Source organism: Mustela putorius, unplaced genomic scaffold (genome assembly GCF_011764305.1).
Source record: "Mustela putorius furo isolate JIRA1106 unplaced genomic scaffold, ASM1176430v1.1 tig00000151_pilon_pilon_pilon, whole genome shotgun sequence".
Taxonomy (NCBI): domain Eukaryota; kingdom Metazoa; phylum Chordata; class Mammalia; order Carnivora; family Mustelidae; genus Mustela; species Mustela putorius.
In genome coordinates this window covers 8,526,215-8,542,009 of record NW_025421296.1, presented here as the reverse complement: position 1 = coordinate 8,542,009, position 15,795 = coordinate 8,526,215, and the positions used below count along the sequence as shown (strand labels likewise).

The following is a 15,795-nucleotide window of genomic DNA, read 5'->3' as shown; positions in this document are numbered from 1 at the left end:
TATCTTAAAAAAAAAAAAAAAAAGTAGTGGCGCTATTGAAAAGTTAATCATATAGGTCAGATTCCCCCATGCTGCTTTTGGTAGCAGGTTGACAGAGTAATGTCCCCAAAACAAAATTCTTGCAAAAGTCAAAAGAAAACAAAGGACTGACACAAGTGACAGGTCATTAGTAAGATTAAAGGAACAAAGGGGAGAAATAGGAAATACTCAAGTAGCTGTGAGTATTTCTCATGGTAAATGGGCACAAGAGTCCTTTCTCATGGGGACAAATTTGGAAGATGCTTGACTGACAACCAAGGCAATGAAAAGATTATTTTGGTGTTTTTGAGGGAAAATCCACTTGGCTTTTGTGCAGTGATTTAAAATAGCTGCCTGGGATATTATAAAGAACTAAAATCTTCTATAGCTAATTTTCCAATCTAAGGACACTTAAGGCCCATCTTCCCATACAGGTAACTTAATGTGACACAGAGACAGCCAGCCAGCCATGCTGGCAAGGGGTCAACAAAAAGTAAGCAAGGAAAATACCGAGGCTTTTGCTTAAGGGAGGGAGTCATAGAATATCCCTGGTCCTTACCTTCTCCATGCTCAGTCTGAAATGGCTGGGGAGGATAATCTCAAGAGTTTCATCTGACCATCTCCCTCTCTCTCTATCACACTCACACACACATACACACACATGCACCCACCCACACACAGAGCCACCACTGTATCCCTGAGAAGTTGCCTTTTTAAAATAAAATTGTTAAATTGAAGTAGATTTTCTTTGAATGAGTGGTGAATTAAACTTAATTTTGGAAGTTGAGTCCTATGAGAATTATTCTCCCTACTCACTATGCAGACCCTACATTTTGTGGGTGACATCTACTTTCATGCTTAATACATCTATATTTAAAGGATTTACTAGGGATTTAAAAATCTAATTGGAAAAACAAGTGATTTAATCTATTCAGTTTGTAACCTCACGCTTCATTAAAAAAGTGTGTCCCCCACCAATGTTTCTCATTTGGATGTTATAAACTTGCATCTCTCGCTGATCAAGGAAGGTGTTGAAGAATATGCCCAACAAGCATTTCCTACAGGTCCCCAAAATGACCTAGTCATACCTTAGCAGTATCATCGCCTTCATCTTCATGCACTGAACTAGATGGGGAAGGAGTTGCGGACTTGCTTCCAGGTGGAGATGGCGAGTTGTGGGGGACACTGCTTCCTCCCATATTCAAGCCAAGCTGAGCACTTAGCTGTGATTGGTTGATGGTGGTCAGCTGGCCGTGCTGCATCATTCCTGGCTGCTGCCTGATGTCAGCAGGCTGGCCTCTTGGTCTCATGGCTGCCATCTGGGGATGGGAGCCATATTGAGTTCCTTCTGGATTCCGAATATCTTGCATCTACCAAAAATAAAAACAGGAATCGTTTTTCACAAACATATTTCTGGAAAAAAAATTTAATTCCTTAGGCTTTGAAAATTCTGTAACATGTCCCTAGAATAGAATAATCATAAGGGTATAGATCACTCTAAATGCACTGTTACTAAAAGAATAGAATAGTGAGAATTCATTCAACATCATATTTCATTACTCAATACACAACTAATTCTATTTACAGTTTTTCTTTATGAATGGAATACAAACATATATCATTATTTGATATTTATGGCATAAGTTTCAAAACACTGATGCTTATTAAGAGTGTCAAAATTATATAATTATTAGCGATTACAGCATTATAGCAATTCACGAAACCCTGTTTCTTTCTTACTGATCACTTAAGAAAGCTTTTGTGAGTTAAATGTATTATGATTCTTAGTTTAATTCTATGTAGGCTAGTATTGGCTAAAATGACCTACTGACTTCCAGATTCAGAACACTACAGGCCGGTATTAACCAATTGATTAATTGACTATTGAAATGATTTGACTGCACCGTAAGATTTGAAAGTAAAGCTCCGAAGTTGCAAGGTCACCATATTAATCCATTATGCTATCTGGGTCACTGCTTTTTAGCCTTAATGAGACTCACTCTTGTAATTCAAGCAATGAATTTTGTCTCTGCAAGGATTAGAATTAAAAGCATTGGAGGATGAAGCTCTTAACGTATCTAGAGGTCAAATGTGTTGTATAAGAGGAGTATGGTGGATTTCACTTATGTTTCTCTGGCATTTGCAAACTTAAACTAATGAGTATTTTGCGGTGCTTGTAGAAGTGGCTTACTTCTTTCATTCTGAGGGGGTGTTGGGGAGTTCATGCAGGTAGAGGATTATAGAACAAGAAAGAAAAAAGAAAAAAAAATTGGGAGGGCGGAAGAAGGGCAGTGAAGAGAGGTATGGTTAGTTCTGTTCCAGAACTGAAAAAAATTTAATAATGTTATCTTTCTCTGTTTCAATGGAAAAAAACCCCACATGGTGTCAGAATGCCCCATAACTGCTTGTCTGCAAATGTTCCCACGACATACAAATACTATAAAGGTCAATTAAGTTACTTAGTCATAGGCTCTTTTTTCTTTTGGTAATAAAATCCTTTTCTACCAATGCTGCCTAGTCATTTTACCAACCTGGTTAGATCTATCTGAAACTGATGGTGGAATGACGGAGATGTCTGCCTGTGTTCTCTGTGTCTGGTTTACTGTTTCCACCATGAGGTCTGATTGGTCAGTATCATCCTTTAGACCTGTCTAGCTCTTACTCCCTCTTCATCCTCTGACTTTGTTCTATGCATCATCCTAGACTAACTCTTCTTGGTGAAGGCTTAGGCTAACCCCATGGTTTTGTTCCTGCTGCTGTCCTGATGCAAATCAACATTTCCCCCCATAATTCAAACTGTATACCTCAAATCCTCCAAAAGTAGTTCTCTTGGCTATGAAATCCCTCATCAAGCAGTTATTACTGTTCACTGATACAAAATAGAGCTGCAAGGGAGTTTAGGGATCCCTTCTCAGTCTCTAGAAGAGGAACCCTAGGGGCAAGCACAAGCCTGTTGTTTGTCTGTTGGAGGAATATAGAAATAATTATGAACGAATGAGTGAATGAATAAAGCCTGGAGAGGTTAAACGACTTTCCCAAACCACAGAGTGGGAGTTGAAATCTACATTTCTCAATTCCACGCTTTGATGCTTCCTACTATATTAGCAGCTGATTTGACATTTTACACATCCTGTGGAGAGATTCATAGTTAAAGATTATCAAAACCACCTTATCAAATGTTGTCCACCCAAACTGATTTTTAGGTAATCTGTTCACGTGGTTTCTACTCGCACTGACTAAAACAGTCCCCCCCCCCCTCGGGTGTTCATGTAATTTCTATAATGTGATCTTATGAAATAATACTAGCTTCAACAGATACCTGGAAAGTTGTGCCATTGACAGAGGGTATCATAAAAATCAGGGCGAAATTTTCAAAGTGCACAGAAGATGCACTACTTTCTAATGTCCTGAAGTCTTGTTGTGTTTTTCCTTAGACTCTCAGCATGTGCAACAGATCTCCTATTGTGGGCACAGAATCATGGATGTTCGTAATGGGCACTTTATAGGGCCTTTCCCTCTCCCAACCCGGCACCAAACAGACCACTCATGTACATGTTCAAAAACTCCTACAGAGGAGGACACATTTTTATAACCCTGTCAATTTAAAGTGTAAACTAGCAAAATCCTGCCTTAACTAGATGATCTTTCCAAAAGTATTTAATTAATTGACAACTTCTATTTATTTCTTTTTTGGGGGGAGGGGCAGAAGGAGAAGCAGACTTCCTGCTGAGCAGGGAGCCCAACTCAGGGCTCGATCCCAGAAACCCTGAATCGTGACCTCAGCTGAAGGCAGATGCTTAACTGACTGAACCACCCAGTTGCCCCCCTAATGGATAATTTTATTTCTCCTTTATATAAATCCTGTTACAAAGCATGATAGTTTATAACCTATCTGTTTAAAGCCCATTGCTTCTCACTCTTTCAGACATATTGTGGTTTTCACATGATTTTGCTGACAATGATTTTAAAATTGACTTACACACAGAATTTTCAGATGTAGGACTACAACCAATGGTCTTCAAAGTCTATAATAACATTTTATAGCACCTAGTTCCTCCACCATTTTGTTATCTTCTTACTTGTTCTTTTCATGTTAATTAGTGCTCTGAGTACTAAAATTTGTATTCTTACGTTTGTTTTACTGGTAGAAGAGAGTGGGCATCAGCGAAGTGGTATAAAGAATCAGTTAGGGTAAGGACAATGAAGTACTCAACAGGGTACCTCTTTCTCAACAAACTGATGGTTAGTTCAAAAATATCATATCACCATGATATTAGGCGAGGCAGACATCAGTTTCAACACTCAATTAAAGAATAATCTTCCTGTGTGGAGTTGACAAACCCAAATTGGAGAGCACAGTCATCGCTTCAGCTCTTGGATACACTTAGAAATGTCAGATATTAACGCCCATCTCCAAATTAGAATTGCTTCCATTTTACTTTGCTTTCAAAGAAGTTGGTTCAGTATTAAGCACTGCCTAATGTGTAATGTGGGGAAAACTAAACTGGATGGAGTTTCATTACTGAAAAGTAAGATTAATTAGTTAGCTCATGAAGGTAAGCAAATGTTTTGATTACCGGTTTCCTTCTAGAAAGGTACTGACTGACTTCAGTCTTAATGCCAAATACAAAACTTCAACTCCCAAAGTATTATTTCCTGTTAAATTCCAGAATTTTTAACTTATTGTGAATAATTCTTTTAAGGCGTGCTTAATAACAACTGCTCTTCTCTTTGATTCTTCTCAAGTTCTTCATTGACTTCTCTTCTTCCTACAAATTTCCACCCTTAAATTATTTCCTCAAGTTCTGCTTGAGTCATCTTTCTTCTACCTCAAAGTTTCCTTTCTCAAACCTGTTTTGTCCAATTTCTGTTGATGATACCTTTATCCTCCCTGTCACCTCTACTAAAAATGTTCTAGTAATTTTTAATTCTTCCCTTTCCTACCAAACCCTTGTGAGTTCCACTGAATCTACTCCGAAAAAACACTTCCATTGACCTTATTTTCATCTCCACACTCATTCATGTATTTCAAGCCTTCATTACCTCTTCACATGCAATGGCTACTTAACTATAAAGAATCTCTTCACATTCACCCTCAAGAGTACTGCAGAATTAATCTTCATAAGCCACAGGCTCAAAAGCTTCCCAGTGATATCTCCCTACCAAATTAAATCCAAACGCTTCAGCATGCCATGGAAGTTTCCAGATAATCCTTGTTCCCTAGGACTGTCCTTCATACCTTTATTGTTCAACCAAAACCACTTAACTGCTACTCTTTGCCTATGTCTCCTTCCTTTGAAAAAGTGTCTTTGGCCATGTTGCTCTTTCAGCATTTGCTGTCAGAAAAATTTTAAGAGGAGTTATAAAAAAAAAAAAAAAACTTTGCTCAGGAATTTGTGGTTTGTTCAGTACTTTTATCTATTGAGACTTATTATTCCCCTTTGAGGCAACCCTATAGAAAGGGCTGTTTTGTACAAGTTCGTTGAGGATGGAAGAGCTTAACTGATCTCAGATCTCTCCACCAACAAAGATCAAAGTTAAAATGAAATATGCTCTACATATTTGTACTCTTTCCACAATTCCATAATGCTATTACCATATTCATATATCTAAACCCTAAACGTATTTTAAAGTCAAGTTCAAACGTTACATCATCTACAAAGCCTCCAGAATCTTCTTACTCTGAACTGCCCAAGCATTTTGTCTGTACTTAATTTATGGCCACCACTTGTAAATTTCTTAGTCTAATATGTCTATACCTTCTAGACAGTAATCTTCATTAAATGACTAATGCATTTTTCAATCCCTCTTCAGATTTCTTTTAATTAAATAGGCATTCCAAGTATTCAAAAACATATTTACTGAATCAGTATATAAGTGAAGAAATGAATACTACCAGTATAAACCCACTAACCAGTATGATGAGTTTTCTTTTCTCCAGTGAAACTTCATCTAACATTAATCACAAGATGAAAAGAAAATTTGAATAATGTCTGTCTCCCTTGTGGCAGAAACCTCAGGCTGTACCCTCTGACAATCTATACTTTTGTCTTGAGAGACAGGCTTCCAGTATTTAGCTGGCTAGCCAAGAGGCTAGCTACCGTAGAGTGTTTCCTAGCTTCCTCTGCAGCTCCATATAGGCCACATGACCATGTTTTGTCTACTCAAATGTAAGTGAAAGTGTTGTGTGGTGCTTCCAAGAAATCCCCTTAAAGGGAAACGCTCACTGTCCATTGTTCTTTCCTGTTGGCAAATATGTGGGTGTGATCACTAGAGCTAGGGTGAGGGGGAAATGCCTTGAGCCCAGAAGCATTACCTTTAGGACACTGAAGGCACAAGGAAAAAGGTGCTTGAGTGTATGATTATTATGAAGCTTCCAGACCCTGGGAATCTACTTATTGTGGGAGTGCTTAACATGAAAAGAAAATGTCTATCTTTTTTAGAGTTACTGTCATTTTGGGTATGCTTTTATATGTAGGTAAACCCAATCTTTTTTTTTTCTTTTTAAGATTTTATTTATTTATTTGAGAGAGAGAGAGAGAGTGAGGGCATGAGAGGGGAAAAGGTCAGAGGGAGAAGCTGACTCCCCATGGAGCTGGGAGCCTGATGTGGGACTCGATCCCACATCTGAGGCGAAGGCAGTTGACTAACCAGCTGAGCCACCAAGACACCAAGACACCCCAGTTAAACCCAATCTTGACTGATATACCCTAACAGAATATAAATTCAAAAAGGCCAGGATAGAATCTCTTTTGTTTGCCAGGGTAGCCCTAGTATCTAACACCAATCATGGCATATCATCAATACTTAACATAGATTTCTTGAGTTACTATGAAGGGATGTTTAGGCAGGTATGATGAAGATTCCCGTAAACAGGCTTGTAAATCCTTGATCTTTTGGGTGCTACAATTACCTGATTCTTGGGACTACATTTGCCTGATTCTTTGAGACTTGGGTCTCAAAGTTACTTTTGAATGTGTTTATTTCTTGTTTTGTTTATTTCAAACCCAATGAACTTCTTTTTTTCTTGGCTAAAAGTCCTTGGTGTTGTGTTGTTGGCTCTTACTTAATAAACGTCATTTCACTGAAGAAACTGACTCTGTCGAAAATGGGTGCTAGATTTTGCTTTTTTTTAAACATCAGGTCTTTTTCCTGATATTGTTTAGTAATCATAGGAGCTAAAATATGTCAGTGAAAGTCATGGAGGAAGATTATGATGATGAAGTGAAGATTTCCATTGCATTCCTTCAAAACCTCTTTCCATTCATGGAAAGAACAAGCTCGATTACAATCAATTAAGAAACTGGGGCTCCTGGGTGGTTCAGTGGGTGAAAGCCTCTGCCTTTGGCTCAGGTCATGATCAGGGTCCTGGGATTGAGGCCCACATGAAGCCCCACATCGGGCTCTCTGCTCAGCAGGGAGCCTGCTTCCTCCTCCTCTCTCTGCCTATTGCTCTGCCTACTTGTGATCTCCCTCTCTCCATCAAATAAATAAATAAAATATTTTTAAAAAATCAGTTAAGAAACCAAAGCAGATATCATGTATTCTCCCTCGTGACCTGCCATGTAATCCAGGGCTTGAGATGTTCCTTCCTCTCCCTGCCCAATTACCTACAGCGTGAAGAGTTCCAAGGTGAGAACAAAACTCGAGTGAGAATCCTCAAGTATACTATCTGCATGTGTTTGCATTTTCTTCTTCTTGGCTTTTCTTTGAAAAGGAAAAAAAAAAAGCAACCCAGGTAGCTCACTGAGGATTATTTTAAAAATAAGTAACATTTTGGCATAACTCGAATACTGAAACCCCCAAAACGAAACACTGGCCACAACATCAGTTGTGTGAGTGACAAAATGGTGCTCAAATGGCACACTCAAACGGCACCAGAACAAACGAAGGCCCGCGTCTCAGTGTTTAAAACTGTGTGTTTCCCGATCCTTCCAAAGTCTGTTTTCCCCTTTCAAAATGTCAGCGTCACTTCCCAGTCCAACACACGAGCCTTGAAAGCTATCATTATCTCTGCCTCTAGCAGACAATCCATATCAAAACAGTTGTACACATAAAACCCTAACGACGTCTTGGCTCTCTCCGCTCTGATCCAGCTGTTTGAGTGAATAGCAGTTGGTGAACAGAGCCTGGAACATGGGGAGCCCTGAGGCCTTATTTGCTAATGTGGCTTACCAGCTGCTGCTTTCTGTGGTCTTTGCTGGCGAGGCCTGGACGCGTGCCAGTTGCAGCAGGAACAAGAGAACGTGAGGAATCTATGAAGCTCTTCCATTTACCCCCGTCTGTCAGCATTTGACACCCTTCGCTCCTGAGCACTTTCCCCGGGGGCTGCGAGGGGACCCTGCTGGCCTGGGCTGTGGCAAGTGCTTACTCTTGGTCCCTTTTATAGACACTATCAAACAAATATTGTTCGTAGCATCTAAAGAGAGCCTGCTCTCAGTAACCGATCCAGCCTTACATGATTCATCAGGCCAGGAAGGAGACTAAGCAGTTCTCATTTTTCTTAGGAATAATGCACTCCAAGAGCCTACGAGAAGAATGTAAATGTTGATATTATTTAAGTCCCCAATTTGATTACATATTTTTGCCAGGGATTCAATTAATATGTAAATGTATACGCCAGAACGAATGCGTGGGTAAATTTAATAATCAAATTTCATTTATTATTTTCCTAAGTGCATTTCCAAGAGAGAGCTAAATTATTCGTTGTCCAAACAAATTAAAGAAATCGTTTCTAGGTGATCTCCTCATGTGTTCTGTTCATTATTTAAAAACGTGTATTTTAAATAAACTTCAACATTTTTGCTATTAGACTTCTGACATCGAAGACTGATAATATCAAAAGAGGGGAAATCTGGAAAGTATATCTATGCAAAGCACATGCTATAGTTTCAAAGATTAGGAAAAAGAGAGGTTCAAAAGAAAGATTGGTCGTTTTTATGAAAATGTATTTTTATCCTCAATAATGGGTCAGAACAACTTTACTGAACCTAGTTTCTTTCCAAAAAACAACGTGAATAAATAGGGCTCAGATTTCTTCATAATACACCAAAATGGGATATCTGTCATTTAGTTAGGATAAATAGTAATTATAATACTCTCACAGGAAAGCAAGAACTCTGGGGTACAATTCATTAGATATTTGCCAAATGGAAAGACATGGCACTCTCTAGAACCACCATTGTTGGGAAAGATTGAGACCACCTCAGAAAACAAATGCTTATTCCGCAGGAGCTTCCATAATACCTCACCATCGTCCTCCCTCAGACTGGGGTCTCTCCCTCTCTATGGCCCCTTCCATGAATGAGACCTTCATTACTGAAGGATTTGATGTGTTAGAGGAAAACATTATTGAAAGTTTTAAAAGCCATGGCAAAAAATTATATTTTTAATTTAACTAATTAAAATTTTGTATGCTTGCCCAGGTGATGAACCAAAGATCAGACGGTGGAGAGCAAGAAGCCACTGAGGAAGGGGGACACCCAACTTCTCATGTCCTCAGTGTCTTTGCCAGGTCTCCGCCCTCCTTAACCAAACTTGATTTCGACTTCTGTCACATCCCCTAGATCTAAAAGGCATGTGAATTGCCCTCATTTGTGAGATGTTGATTCATTTTTATAAACAACCCAACAAGCAATTTTACTCCATTTTAAAAGAATTTCTTTTCCTTCCTTTTTTTAGATGAGAGATGGTGTTTTGTAGTCAAGGAAACTCTGCTCGTGACATTGTCAAACTGGTTTTGAGTCTAATGAGTTGTCTTGCTTTTAACTGACCCTCATTTTCTTTTCTTTTTTTTTTTTAATATTTTATTTATTTATTTGACAGAGAGAGATCACAAGTAGGCAAAGAGACAGGCAGAGAGAGAGAGGAGAAAGCAGGCTCCCCACGGAGCAGAAAGCCTGATGTGGGGCTCAATCCCAGTACCCCAAAGGCAGAGGCTTTAACCCACTGAGCCACCCAGCCACCCCTGACCCTCATTTTCTATCTCTGAATTAGGGATAACAATTTTTCAACAACGAATATTTAATGAGTGCCTACTTTGTGCTCGGTACTGCTATAAGTAACACAAAACCAACAGTAAGCAAACACACTGAATGACATCTCTGTCCTTTCACAGCTCACTTTCAAGGGCAGGGAGGGGATAAGACAATAGGATAAATATTAGATGTGGTTTGTTTTGACAGTGATATGTTGTAGGGAGACAAAAAATGAGAGAAAAGTACTGACCTTAAATGCTTGCTTAAGCATGGATGGATGAAGATAAAGACAAGGAAGATATTCTGGCAAATGTAAAAGTAATTTTTGTGGTTTTTGGTCACCCGGGTCACCTCTTGTGGAAGATGTGGATGTTTATCTTTTGTTATCATCTGGAGTCACTTTCTTTGACTAGTTCTAGTTCTTGGTGAGCCACTGACAGAGCTGTGACCAAACATTCTGGTAGCCATATCCTTGCATCTGTGGAGACCTGTTCTGGGCGAAGCTGGGCAGCTTAAGTCATAGAGCACAGGGTTTCACTGTGAGAAAGTCAACAGCCCAGATAAAGGTTGAACTTATAACCCGGATGTTAATGGCTCTCTGGTCGCAAGCTCATAGGCTAAATGGTAGATACAAAGTTCAAAAAAATTTAAATACATAAAAAGGTATTCTAGGTCATTGTATACTGTTCTCTGCCATCAACTCTGTACACATAACCCCTCCTTTGGATCACAACAATGGCCAGAAGGTTATGGGGTATAGTGACACGCAGTTGGAAAGATGTTTTCCATCAAATTGAGGCATCTATGTCTGATTGCTTCAGGCCAACACGATTTGTCTCCTACTGTTACTGTTAAGTTATCAAAGTCAGTATAACCAGGCTGGCCTTGTGCTCCAGTGTGCCCTTGAGAAGACTCCTTTGCCTGGCTCAAATAAAACAAACATGCAAATGTACAGCAAGCAAGCTTGACTCTTAACTGACAAAGAGCATCTCTTGTAATTCCAATTAATGGCAGGATATAAAGGCAGACTAAAAGCTCTATCTTATCTGAAAGGGTTTGGGAGACCATCTGGTCAATCCTCTGGTTCCAAAAATACCTGAATTAGCAGTTCCTACAAAATTGTACACCTCTGTTAAGAGGAGTCTGTGAGTGGCTCTGGGTTTACCTATGATTAGAGTCAGTGAAGCCCTTGATTTGTAGAAATAGTGCCTTTTGCATCTGCACTACAAAGTGTAGGCAGCGCTTTGTTCATGGGACTATAATCTTATATTAAAGTGTACTCAAACATGCTAATGTCTGCTCACATCTCTGCTTTGATGTGCCCAAAGAAGGGACTGAATAATGTGCCTTATTTTCAGAATACTTTCAAAGGATTGTGTGCATTGAAACAAAAAGCATGGGTTGGAAAGATAGGTGATAAGAAAATTGGGAAATTCTACAAGACATGCCCTATGGGAGTTGTGGTTTATCTATGAGAACTAGCTCTGGATATTTATAGCATCACAAGTCAGCTGAAATGGTTCTTTATACTATATTTAAACCTGAAAATTTAACTGAATTTCATACTTTCCACTGCAATGTTAATGGGATCTAGTAAAAATGGAGATGTCAAGTGGAATATTGACTTCTTCACATCAGTTCAGAAAGTGACATTTGAGTTCATTTAGAGGCTCTTAAATCATTAGATATACACGACATTCACTTAAAGTACATCTCAAGAAGCAAAATTAAAATCTTGTATTCTTCTTGGGCCTGATAGCTTTCTTATGCAGAATATTTGTATGTTCCCAAGCTACTGGGGACTTCAAGAAACGTATAATTTTAAACCAGTATTTTATTATGGAAATCTTTCAATAATCCTTTTAATAATGTATTATAAAACATTAAAATAGCATGAAACCAAGATAGGAAAAGGCTGGAAATCCTCTCCTATTGAGTATAATATTAATAATTTGGTAAAATCAGTCTAGGAAAATTACAATGTCTTTCAGTTTCTTTAAAGTGTCTGACTCTATAAGTGACCTTAAGCTCCTTTAAAACAATTAAAAAATTCAAATATTTGTCTGCCAAAATTTTATAGCATGTTAGATAATGGGATGAATATCGTTATATATAGGCTCTATACTTCTGGGTATACCTAATTTGGTTAATATTAACATTACTCATTTATGCTTTTATATACTTTGAGTTATATAAGGTCAAGGTCTCAAAACTAATCATAAAAACTAGTGACTGCTATTCATGCTAATGTAATGACCCTTTTTCTAAAACAACTGCCAATAAATTTCATTATAAAAAGTTATTAAAAGGGTTAAAAACCTATTAAATGTCAAAGAATTTGCCTGACTCAAACTTCTAATAAAGAAAGAGAATAGGCTTTCTTTCTGAATTATTTAAATCTTTACTGACTGTGCACTGAACCATGAAATTAGAAAAGTGTTATTAGAAGTGTTCTCTGGTTTTTATAAAAGTTGGAGCCCAGAATGTATCAAGCCACAGACTTTAACTAGACTAGTTAAAGGAGTAGGTTTTTAATCCTCAATACATGGCTTCTACTGATATAAAGGTCATAATTAAAACTCTATCCTGTAACTTGGTGATAATGAAATTATTATTAGAGAAGCAAACATGTTCATTTAGAACATATGAGCTACCTGTTCTAATTTTAATTTGGACAAATATCTTCAAAATTTTTTTGATCTTTCAATGTCCACTAACATAGACCCACTCAACTAATAATTAGGTTTTAATAGTGATAATTTTAAAACACTAATGCTAACATTTTAAGTTATCTATCATTTACAGGTTTAACATCTATAAAATATATGTTTAAACTAGATAATTATGGTATAAAGAGTTAAAATGGATCATAATTCTGCATAATTATAACCCTGTGTGATGATGGCATAAATTTAGGTATCAATTATAAAAAATAGCAAATATACCTTTCACATTTTATATCTATTTCTCCAGGAAATTACACTTAGTGCAACTGATTTGAAACAGTCTATACCTGACAGGCAGGTAAGTGTCCATATTGCCAGTCAGTCTCAACTGCTCAGTGCTAGCCTTTGGTAATTGTGGGTTGTTGTTTTTGTTGTTTTATGTGAGGAGTCAATGGATTTATAAAAAGATGCAACAAAATTTAAAATGGTACAAAATACCAATTTCAAAACAACATCAAAAAGTGAGTGTATTGGGGTGCTGGGGTGGCTCAATTGGTTAAGCATCTGCCTTTGGCTCAGGTCATAATCCCAGTGTCTTGGGATTGAGCCCCGCAGTGGGAAATCCTGATCATCAAAGAGCCTGCTTCTCCCTCTCACTGCGCTGCTCTCCCTCAAATAAATAAATAAAATAAATTATTTTAAAAAGTGAATGTCTTTACCCACACTCAGCTTACAACAGAGCAAATGGATAATTGGAATGATTCATGCTATAGCATATCGCTGTATGAACTGACAACAGAAAAAGGTTTTGGTAGAGGAAGGCAGAAGAACTCTCTTTTAAGAATTAGAACCTAGGGGCTCCATAATAATCTGGCATCTTCTCAGTGTTCTATCTATGGTTAGAAATGGAGGGAACTCTGGGGATCTTCCCATTCTTTGTTTAAGGTCAACTGTGCCCACAAATGTAACACTTAATGCTGATTTACTCTCTGTACTAAGCAATGGTCTGCATAGATTCCTTTGCGTGTGGAATTGTTCAAATCTTGGATCCTTGGCAATCCTTAGAGCCACTCAATCCTTTTGCCCCGATTTCTCAATTTCAGCCATTACAGTCAGTTATACAAATTACACAAGATATACAAGATACTATTGGCATACGGGTAGTCCCTCATTGACTGTACTAAGTCAAGTGTGACTTTAGCGAAAAAGTTGATAAACTTGGTGTCAACCAGGATGTGGTAAGGTACACCCAGCTGTGTGTGATATTGGAAGAAGAAGCAGGAAGGATATTGGGAGACTTCTTTTTCCTTGGATCCCCTGGGATCTTGCTTTTCTTTCTTTTTGGGTTTCAATCTATCCTTCTCTAGCCTTCTCTTTAAGACTCTGATCTCAGAGACTAAGCATTCCCTTCATGGTCAAATACTTCCTCACTTTCTTTTACTTCCTCGTTCATGCTGCACTTTTCTTTCTGGTAATTGTAGTCTTAAATTCATTCTATGACTTACTGGTCCTCCTTGATACTCTAAGCACAGAGCCCTGTTTAACCCCCTCAATAGCCAGGTCACACCCATGAAGGAACAAAGGCTTGGTGAGGGGATCTTTCTGCTGTTCAGTAAGTGGACCAGCTGGAATCTGTCACAAGCTGCCTGACCTTCAAAGTCTGTATCATAACCATGGCACCTCTACTGCTGATCCAGTATGTGAACTGATATTTTTAGATGTGCTTTTTAACAAAAGATAGTTGGAAGAGCTTGCTGGGGAACATGCAGCTAGAACCTAGAAGGACCGACTTTAAAGCACTGATGCTTTGGGTAAGAAATTCAGTTGGAAATGCGTTGCTGAACACTTGCTCTGTGCCTAGTACTATGATAGGTCACAAGGGGAAATAATGGCAGATAAGACTGTACTTATGATTGAAGAGGTGACGGGGCAGGGAGACATACAGTAATACAAGTCAGGTGGGGAGTCATTGCCATAACCAAAAATGCACTGCTATGTAGACTTGCAGAGCAGGAAGTCTGATTTCCGAGGGGACTGAAATGTGCGAATAATGTTGCCACAAGAAGTCCGTCTGCAATGATCGAAACTGCTGTGAGCATCGTGGAGAACTGAGGATGCTTTTTAAACAAAACAAGCAAGCAAAAGCAGACATAGACCGATAAAAACAGAGAACAGAGAGCTGATGGTGGCCAGAGGTGGGACGGATAGGCAAAATGGTGAACGGTGAAGGGAATGCAAATACAGGCTCCCAGTTATGGAATGAATAGTAGGACGGAGGTTGGGGGGTGAAAAGCACAGCACCTGGATACAGTCAATGGTACTATTTTGGCATTGCGTGGGGACAGATGACAGCTGTGCCTGTGGTGAGCACAGCATAATGTATAGACTTGTCCAATCACTCTGTTATACCCCTGAAGCTACAGTGACATTGTGTGTCAACTCTACTTCAATAAAAGAATGCTTCTTAAATAGGAGGGCATTTGAAAAGTGGAAATGAACTCGGAAGGCAATACGATGAACGCTAAGATACATCATTCGACTGTTGGGCGGTCAACTCTACTTGCTACAGTTTCACAAAAGTGATGATTTGTCTAAGAGACTGTGAAAAATTGAGCAAAAATAAAAATCATCATGTGGCTTTTCCACCTAAGTAAACCTTAACCATTCAGTATACAATCAAATCACATTTAAAAAAAAAAAAAAAACTGTGACTGAGAGTCATCTGATAGATTTCTGCTTGAGAATTAGCAATTTGAGTGTCCACTGTTTTCCCTGTTAAGTTTTAGGACTGCTAGAGACTTTGTAGTTTTAAGACTACCTGTCAAAATATTTTAAAATATCAAGTTGTTCTAACTGAGAGAAGCCCATAAAACACACTAACAGCTGATGCTACATTAGCAGAGAGACCATTTTATCAAGCCCTAAATATGGGCTTACAGTTTCAAAAAATAACTTGGGTTTTTACACTAGGTCCTGAAAAAAGAGTTATGGGCACATGAACATAGTCATTTGGATCGGGATCTCTGCAACATTCCTTAAATTAACTACCAATGTTGCCACATAAACTAAGCTTTCATAGAATAAGTGACTCAAAGACTTTGATCAAAACTTTTCTTGGTATTTGCCTCACTTGT

At 38.4% G+C, this 15,795-nt stretch overlaps 1 protein-coding gene across 3 annotated transcripts in view; it reads right to left on the bottom strand.

Annotated features, from left to right (window-relative positions):
• TOX (thymocyte selection associated high mobility group box) overlaps nt 1–15,795 on the bottom strand; it is a 300,451-nt gene that overhangs the window by 46,139 nt on the left and 238,517 nt on the right. For all 3 annotated transcript variants that reach the window (XM_004768782.3, XM_004768783.3, XM_013064718.2), the window contains one exon: nt 1,107–1,388. In XM_004768782.3, coding sequence (XP_004768839.1) covers nt 1,107–1,388 — 282 coding nt within the window. The remainder of the gene's footprint in view (nt 1–1,106; nt 1,389–15,795) is intronic.